Here is a 9,814-nt window from a genome sequence, read left to right on the forward strand (position 1 = left end):
GTGTAATGCAACATTTTGTTTGTGCACACTACAACACTGTGAATTGCTGTTGATTTATTTATATTTATTTTTTTATTAAACACCATTCAATTTACTAATAACTATAACATTATGTAATGTGCAACTGTTGTGCTAATAACTACTACATTACTGATAGTAGATAGTAGTATAAATCATTATTCACTTTTTTATGCCAAACGTTGAACCACTATTCAATAGTTGTACATATTATAGTAACTTGGTAGACTGTTAATTTATTTATTTTAGTAGAGTAATGCCACTGTACACATTATAATATAATTGGTATTTTTATGTCAAACGTTTGAACAATATTTACAAATTTGAAGTTATACCTATTTGTTTTACTCATTAATAGTAATACTCATTTTTACTCATTAATAACAAAACATACTAATTAATGACATCTTACTAGATGCACATCTTTATATATCCCATGCAATACCTTAAGTTTTTTCACTGACATTCTTAGAACCCTTATTTCTGTTTGTTGTGTTGTAATAGTATGAACTACCTATATATATTGATAACTAATAGCAATTTAAAGAATCATTCATACAGTACGTGTACACACATAATATTAATATAAAAAAGTTGAAAAGGAAAAGAAATTAAATAAAGTCATGGTGTTATAGTATTTATTGATTATCTGAAAAAAAAACAAAACAAATAAAAGTAGCAAATTTTTTGTTGAGAAATTATGTTCCTGTTAAAAACTTACAGTTGTCTGCTATCATAGCCTGAAAAAATATGTTTAATTAGAATCATCAATGTGTTGGCAACACTGTCACCACACAAGGACACCCTCTTTGAAGTTCCTGTTTATAAGTTAAGTCTAGTCTAGTTCTGACGTCCACGGCGGTGGTACGTCTTCGAGTGCGCCATACCAAGTTAGGCATATGTGCCGCTCATTTTGTTATTTGTATTTGTGTGTTTAATAAATAATTCGTTAAACCTATATACATGTGTGTAGTGTTTTAAATCCTGACAACAAATCAGAAGTGGGATACGAAAGAAGGTATTTGTTTTTTTTTTACTGTGCCAAATCCGTTCATGCTGGTCACGAGGTCGTATTTCGTGTTGAGTGTTGTTGCCGCATGAAAGTGAGGTTACATTCGGCGAAGTACCACGGTATCCGTATCGCTGCTTGGTAACGTGATATCATCAATGATAAAAGTTATCATACTTGTGTTAGTAAACAAATCATCACAAATCATAACCAATAATGAGTAACAAAGATGGTAACGTCTCTAACGTGGGCCAAGCACCGTCGTACGTTGAATTGTTCAACCAAGTAGCGCAGTTGCGTGAACAGATGCAGCGGTTGGCGGGACGTGAGCAGGTTAGTACGCCACAGGTTAATGCGCCGGCGACTCCCGTTGCGGATTTTCGACTGTTTCCGAATCTTAATCAGTCCGTTAGTGATTTCAACGGAAGAGAGTCGACTCAAGAGGCGAAAGTGTGGCTTGACACAATAAGAGGCATCGCTGATTTGAACGGATGGCCCTTTAATTACCGGTTACAGTATGTGCGTTCACTTCTGATTGGAGCAGCGCTAAACTGGTTTACCGGGCGAGAGTTTAATGATTGGTGTGCTTTCGAAACCCAATTCAAGCGAGTGTTCATACGGGAATTACGAACGTCAGATAAGTGGGACGCGTTGAAAGGGCGGTATCAGTCGAAAACTGAACACTTAATGGACTATGTTATGGACAAAATAAGATTGTGCCGAGACCTTCAACTGACGTTCTCAGATACCCGAGATCATGTGTTGGAAGGCGTGTTTGCTCGTGAGCTGGCTATGTATGCACTGGCTAGAGTACATACGTGTGAAGAGGAACTAATAAGTGACATGTTGGACTGGCAGCGACTATCGGATCGCCGTAACATACATTTTGGGTACACAGAATCGCAATCAGTGAAGCCAAACGCCGGTACAGGAGTAGGGAAACCTGACAAAACCGAAGCGCCGAGAGTGGGGAACAAAACCACTACGCTTCAGCCACAGTTGGGTAAGGTAAAAGTTTCTAATAATGTGGGACCAAAGTGTTTCAATTGTAATGGTTATGGGCACATAAGCCACGATTGTCTGAAGCCCAAAAGACCGTTAAAGTGTTCAAAGTGCGGGGCTGATGGACATACGCGGGGAAAGTGTACTACAGATACTGAAGAAATTCCTCGAGTACATCAAGTCCAAACGTTGGGGAAAGTATCGTCACTTAGCTCTTACGTTAAAAGTGTTAAAACAATTTTTGTTAATGGTAATAAGTTACAGGGACTCATTGACACCGGCTGTTCTGTATGTTTAATCCGTGTCAGTTCAGCAGAGCAGAGCGGGGTCAGATGGAAACCAGTAGTACAGCCATTGTTCGTGGTCGGTGACATACACACACCAGGGACGACTACTGTAGGACAAGCAGTGGCTAGCATCAAGATTGGAGAAGTCGAAACAAAGGATCATCTGGTTCTGGTGGTCCCAGACAAGTCCATTCCCACAGACATGCTTGTCGGACGTGACTGGTTGGACTTGCCTTCAGTAAGTTATTATAAGGGCAATAATGAACTTGTTATCGTGCCTACCACAGCGGATCCGCAGCTCATGGAGGAACTACCCAATCAAGAAGAAGACTTAGACATAAGCAAAATGAATATGTGTCTGGTTGGTGGTTCTGAATGCGCACTATTGGGTTGGCATACAAACCAGGTTACTGGAGAGACAACCGGTAATCGTGAACAGTGTATCCAATCCACTACTGTGCATGAGCAAGAACCAATTGCAGCAAGTGAGGTACATGTTGATGACAGCATAGGCCCAGAATGACGGGAAGAGTTAATGCTGTTGATCAATGAGTACAGGGATGTCTTTGCTAAAAATCTGAAGGAGCTCGGTTGCACTAATCTGATTAAAGTGGATTTGACCGAAAATGCAAATAGTGTACCATTTATGTGTTATCCGTATAAAACATCAGCTTATGACCGTCAGTGTATATCAGCAATAATGAAGGAGTGGAAAGAGAGTGGCTTAATAACTGAAACACAGTCGCCATACGCCAGTCCAGTACTGTTAGTCAACAAAAGTACAGGGGACCGTCGTTTGTGTGTTGATTACCGTAGGTTGAATAAGCAGTTAGTTGGTTTACCCTATCCAATGCCAAACATAGATGAAGAGCTGAGTGCGCTCTCTATCATGGTAAAATGTTTGCCACGTTGGATTTATCAAACGGATATCTGCAAATTCCGTTGCATGAAGATGCCAAACAAAAAACAGCGTTCATCACTCCAGACGAGACAGCGCAGTTTGAAAGGTTACCTTTTGGTCTGAAGAATGCTCCTGCTGTATTTTGGAAGTTGATGCAAAAGGTTTTCCATAATTTAAAAAGTAACGGTGTACTAAGGTACTATTTAGATGACATGATCATCCCTGCCGAGAACTGGAAGGATCTGCTTGGGAAGCTTAGGTTGGTGTTTGAGGCGCTCAGGGGTGCCAAGCTGACGTTAAAACCAAGCAAATGTAATTTTGGAAAAACTGAGTTAGAGTTTCTTGGTTTCAAAATATCTGTGGGGACAGTCAGTCCTGGGAAGAAAGCAAACGCTATCAGGGATTTTGCTCAACCGTCAAATGTGCATGACCTACGACGTTTTCTTGGACTGGCCGGGTTTTTTAGACGATTTATACACAAGTTTGCTCACCAAGCAGAACCGTTAACTCGTCTAACAAAAAAGGGTGAACTTTTCCTATGGTCAGAGGAACAGGAAGGAGCGTTCAATGAACTGAAACGTCTGCTAACCAGTAATCCCATATTGAAAATGTTCAACCAAAACTCGCCGATTACCGAGGTGCATACTGACGCTTGTGCTGACGGGTTGGCAGGTATGTTACTTCAAGGGGACACAGATAAGATGTTACACTTAGTCTACTGTGTGAGTAAGAAGACCACTCCGGTAGAGCGCCATTATCATTCGAGTCGTTTGGAGTTGATGGCAATCGTGTGGACTCTAGAAAGGCTACGCTCGTTTCTGTTGGGCAGAAGGTTCACAATTTTTACTGACTGTCAAGCATTGATTTACCTGAACGAATATAAAACCACAAAACATCAGATCGCACGATGGTTTGATCGGTTACGGGAGTTTGATTTTGAAGTAAGGTATCGGCCTGGTCCACGCATGAGCCATGTAGACGCTCTAAGCAGGGCACCAGTGGAAGAAGCAGACACTTTGGAGAGTCAAGAGCATGATGCTCACCCTCAAGCCTTCACATTAATCACTTTGTCAGAGAGAGTATTATATATGCAACAAGGTGATGCGCACACTCGTGAAGTCATTAGAGTTTTGATGATGGATGAGAGAGAACGAAGCAAGGGAGATTAATAAAAATTAATAAAATTAATAAAAACGGATTAGTCAACGGGTTCAAGTTGCATAATGGAATACTGTATCGTACAGTGAAAGGAAGAGACCTGTTCGTTGTACCAAAGTCTATGCGAAAGGGATTGGTGATTGCTGCTCATGATTTGTCAGGACACTTTGCAGTTGATCGCACAATTCAAAAGCTACAGAAGGACTATTGGTTTGCAAACATGAGGAGGTACGTCAGACAGCATATCAGGATGTGTATAGACTGCTTAGTGTGCAAGAAGCCGGGCGGCAAGAAGTCAGGGTTTTTGCATCCTATACCGCCAGGGGTTCGCCCCTATGCAGTAGTACATGTGGATCATGTTGGACCATTTGAAACTACGACAAAAATGAACAAGTATATCCTCGTGGTGATTGATAACTTGACCAAATATGTGCATTTGTATCCGACCAGGAGTACAACGACACAAGAGGTCATTAAGAACCTATCAGAGTTAATAAAGGTACGAGGTGCACCAGACCGAATTATTTCAGACCGAGGTACTGGCTTCACTTCGAAACGTTTTGAGGAGTTTTGCCAGGTCCATTCAATAAAACATACGTTGAACTCTTCCAGACACCCGCAGGCGAACGGGCAGGTGGAGAGGGTGAATCGGACCCTGGTAAGCACTTTAATGATATATACTGATAATCATACTCATTGGGACAGGGCTGTCAAAGATGTCGAAATGTATTTGAACTGTGCACACAATAAGACTACAGAGAAGACACCCTATGAACTCTTGCATGGGTACACTCCCAAATTGACCAACGGTGTGGTACAGAGTTTAGGTTTAAACAGTACTGCGTGGCAAGACCCAAAGGCAGCCCAACAAGAAGCAAGGAATAGAATCTGTGAGAAGCAAAAAGCCATGGCAGAGTACTACAACCGCAAACGTGTGGACAACGTGGTGTTCGATGCTGGAGAGGTGGTAGCAATGTCCACGCCGCCAATAGCCGGGGAAGCATCAAAGTTACAGGTGAAATACAGGGGTCCTTTACAAGTACTTAAGGTACTCCCTAATGACACCTATCGAGTTGCCAGTGTGTCCAGGGATGGTGGGCGCATTTTCAGTACGACTGCTCACGTATCGCAGTTGAAGCAGTGGCGACTGGTTGAAGATGAAGGTGACAACGAGGAGGAGAACAACAGCACATACCACAGTTCAGATGAAGAAAACGCACATACCGACGACAGCATCAAAGAGGCGATCGACACACAACGTGATGAGGTGCCAGAAGATACACCAAACCAAAGAGTCAAACGTCGACCAACCTACCTGGATGACTATGTCTGAGGGGAGTCAATACGAGGACGTATTGGTGTCAGGACGGCCGAGTTGTTGGTAACACTGTCACCACACAAGGACACCCTCTTTGAAGTTCCTGTTTATAAGTTAAGTCTAGTCTAGTTCTGACGTCCACGGCGGTGGTACGTCTTCGAGTGCGCTATACCAAGTTAGGCATATGTGCCGCTCATTTTGTTATTTGTATTTGTGTGTTTAATAAATAATTCGTTAAACCTATATACATGTGTGTAGTGTTTAAAATCCTGACAACAATAATAATAAAATAACCTCATAATATTCTATTTGTCCCCCATGATACTGCCATAATAAAAAAACAGAATTTTGTGGCTTACTGGATAATAATCTAATTATCTATAGTTGTTGTACGATATTTTAGAATATAAATAGAGTACAATTTAAATGATAATATCTAATACATGCACGAAGATAACTATTTTGTACCTGTTTATATATTATATATTTTAATGATTTTCTGGTGGTGCAAAGGAATGCACTGGGCCATAGCCCAGTTATAATATTTTTAACATTATATCATGTATATAAAATGATAAAATAAACATTTGTGTAAATAGCCAGTACCTATGATTATCGTGGACACAGACAACCAAAATAAATAAATAAATCATTGAAAAATCAATAAATTCATCACTCCGCTCAAAATCTAAAAGATATAATGTACATTGTAAATTATAACATACAAATTTTCTAATGTAATAAACATTATAGCTTATTCATTTGTAAATTATCAATTTAAATTTAAAAAAAAAACATTTGTATCAAACATTCACTAAAAGAAAAATAAACAATTCAAGTTTCTTCATAAATTATACATAAATATGTTCATATAAGCATATTACTATCAACAATAAGACCATTATATATGCCAATTAGTTAGTAAAATTTGGTGGTCTATCAACAACTACTCCACCATAAATGTGTACATCATTTCTTGACAATCTTTCCAAGGTCCAAGTATTGGTGTTGGGGTTGTAAATTTCTACAGTATCAACAATAGATGATTCATTTTCTCCGCCCATCACATACAATAAACCATCTAAAACGGCTACTCCTATAAAATAATGTATTTTAAATTCAATAAATTTTTACAAAGGTTGTCCTAAAAAGATAATTGTTACCAGGGCGAAATCGGCATATTTCCATATCAGCTACAGAAGACCAAATTCCATCAATCGGTCTATAAACCTCAACACTTTTAAGATACTTTTTACTACCATATCCACCAATAGCATACATAAGACCATCCAAGACTCCTACACCAACACCTTGACGGTTTGTAGACATCTCTGCAACTGGTGTCCATGTGTCAAGTACGGGATCATAATATTCCACAGATTTCAAACAAAATTCACCATCACCACCTCCAACCTAAACAATTACATTTAATTAAATGTATGATAAAATAAAAATAAATAAATTATATAATTATTCACCGCGTATAGAAGATTATTGAGTACACCAACATCAAAATCATGTCTCTCAATTGCCATACCAAACTCTATTCTCCATTTTTGATTACTGACATCAAATACCTCTAGACTATTTAAAGCATTATAGCCGTCGTGTCCTCCAACCTACAATTAAAAAAATAATATATACTAATAGTATAAAATAATTGAAGTATTGGTTTAACTTACTGCATATATACAATCATCTAAAACACCAACTCCTAACTCATTTCTACTTTCTAACATGTCGGCCATTGGAACCCATGACGGCGATTGTGAGGATACATCAAGCATATTAACAGATCTTGAACTTGATTCATTTACACCTCCTACAGCAAAAACAAACTGATCTCTTATTACAGCTAGACCACCTGTCAATCGACAATCATTTATCTCTGGTGCTTTCCCACGTAGTTTGGTTACTGGGTCATACCATTCTGTATAACACTTTGGCGATGTATCAGATCGATAGAACATTAGAATAACCTAATATAATATAAATGGATAAAGTAATTGTGAAGATAAATAAATCTAACGGAATCATACTTTTTGTGAATCACCAAACTGCCTGGGTTTACAACGAATTGTTTGTGGAATGGTGAAATACTGTACTGCTTTTAGTAGATTAAAATGGTATGCTTCAAGTACAAAGTCTTTACCTAAAAATAGTATAATAACAATTAATGAAATAAATAAATTCATAATGAAAATATATTTATGAAAATAACAAACATTTAGGATTATTCTTAAGAAGAGGTTCGTTTACTATATTTATAAATATACCAGGCCTGGATGCTATTAATGGCAAACGTACGTGTTCCATTAATTCTGTCAAAAAATCTTTTCTCTGATCCATATCCTGTTTTACCCATTTAATAACACTTTCAAATACCTACAAAAACAAATAATTAAATTTAAATTTAAAACGATAATATTTAAGATCATTGGCGTTTCTATCTATATATACCCAAATTAACATATTTATTTGTGAAACCGCTCATTAGTGAATTACTGGGTCTTAAACATATAATATAATATTTTTATGGTATTAATTCTATATTTATTAATTTCTATACTTTGATAAACTTTGATAACTTTGAAAAATATGGTTATTTATTCTATTTTCTGTTTATCTGTGGTTAGTTTGCACATCCCTATGGTTACCGATTACTGTTTATTATGCTTAATTGTTTGAAAGAGAAATATTATTCAGCTGTTGATTTATAGTTGATGATAATCGGTAAAAAACAGCAGATAAAAAAATTCATAATAAAAACAATAAAATTATAATTTTAAAGGTACACGACAGCAGTTGTAATTTATTTCAGCGCCATATTATAGAATATTTCCAATTATTTGTTTCAAATTGGTATTATTGTCAATCACAACAGATGTGAAGATATTGAGTAGTAATATTTAACAATATTGAGTAGTTACTAATTGCAGTTTGCTTACATTTTCTTCTAATGGAACGGCAAGGTCATTACAGGAGATTATCTTAACCACATCTTCAGAAGATAATGATAGGAACTCATCACTTTTAACCACTTCCCTGAAAATAAATGTCATTATATAGATAATTTATTACTGAATGAAGTTATTTAAATCATACAGAAACTGTTTTTTTATTAATGCTTCAGAACTCAATAACAATTCCGTGCAGTTATGTATGTCAGCAAACGTTCTGATGCCAAGGCAATTTGATGCATCCAGTTGTTTTTGTAAAAACTCAGAACATGCAGCACTAACAAAATCTAACTGTAGGATTTTTGCTGCTGGTAATAATATCTTGAAAATCATCAACAATACATTTAAAACAATTTTATATTAGTCTTTAACAAATTTACTTGTTAATTATACCTGTACATTTTCTTTTGTCACTATCAATTCATCAGTATAAATATAATCTACTAATATTTGTAAAACAGTAGAATCTAATTCACTTATTTTAACAAGATCTTTATTGCTTTCATCAAAATTATTAAACATTGCTCGGAAATATGGACTAGCTACCATTAAAACATTTTTATGACCAAATGTTATACATCCATCATCTGTTTCAAATCTAATATCACATAAAACTTCTTTTCTAAAAACAAAAAAGTGTTAATAATATTTATTTTGAATGAAGGTAAAATCACTGTTAACATACTTGCGTAGAGATTGTAAGTCTTCTAGTATTCTAACACAGTGAAAGCTATTTCTAAAATGTGTTTGGTTATTTTCAGAAGATGAAGTCTGAATGGTATCCATTTCTTCTAGTGTCATAGGACTTTTGAAAATATTTTAAAAATAAATATATTTTTAATATCATCATTTAGTTAAAACTTAATACTAAAATCTAATACCTATGGAGGGGTAAAAACCAACAAAATACTGACGTCAAGAAATGATCAACTTATTACCTAGGTAGTTAGATTTATTAAAAATAAAATATTCAAATTCTAATATTCTAACAGAGTGAAAGTTATTTCTGAAATGTGCTGGGTATTTTCATTATATTTCAAAACTGGCATTGTATAATTCTCACATGATGAAGTCAGTGAATCCATTTCTTTTACCGACATTAATGATATTTAAATTATTTTAAAAATTGTGACATATTTTTATATCATTATTTCTACTTAA

The 9,814-nt window shown here is 36.3% G+C and overlaps 2 protein-coding genes across 2 annotated transcripts; both read right to left on the minus strand.

Annotated features, from left to right (window-relative positions):
* Positions 1-6,607: 6,607 nt before the first annotated feature.
* On the minus strand, positions 6,608-7,663 carry LOC103308501 (kelch-like protein 2). The gene is made up of 4 exons (XM_029485185.1): positions 7,376-7,663; positions 7,172-7,312; positions 6,857-7,106; positions 6,608-6,789 (listed from the first exon to the last, which is right to left on the minus strand). The coding sequence occupies exons 1-4, from the start codon at positions 7,661-7,663 to the stop codon at positions 6,608-6,610; spliced, it is 861 nt and encodes a 286-aa protein (XP_029341045.1).
* LOC115033020 (kelch-like protein 2) lies at positions 7,572-9,472 on the minus strand. Its single transcript, XM_029485635.1, has 6 exons — positions 9,339-9,472; positions 9,047-9,275; positions 8,799-8,974; positions 8,642-8,738; positions 7,733-8,078; positions 7,572-7,623 (listed from the first exon to the last, which is right to left on the minus strand). The coding sequence occupies exons 1-5, from the start codon at positions 9,452-9,454 to the stop codon at positions 7,902-7,904; spliced, it is 795 nt and encodes a 264-aa protein (XP_029341495.1). The 5' UTR covers positions 9,455-9,472; the 3' UTR covers positions 7,572-7,623; positions 7,733-7,901.
* Between the last annotated feature and the right edge of the window lie 342 nt (positions 9,473-9,814).

This window comes from Acyrthosiphon pisum, chromosome X (genome assembly GCF_005508785.2).
Source record: "Acyrthosiphon pisum isolate AL4f chromosome X, pea_aphid_22Mar2018_4r6ur, whole genome shotgun sequence".
In the NCBI taxonomy this organism is placed as follows: Eukaryota; Metazoa; Arthropoda; class Insecta; order Hemiptera; family Aphididae; genus Acyrthosiphon; species Acyrthosiphon pisum.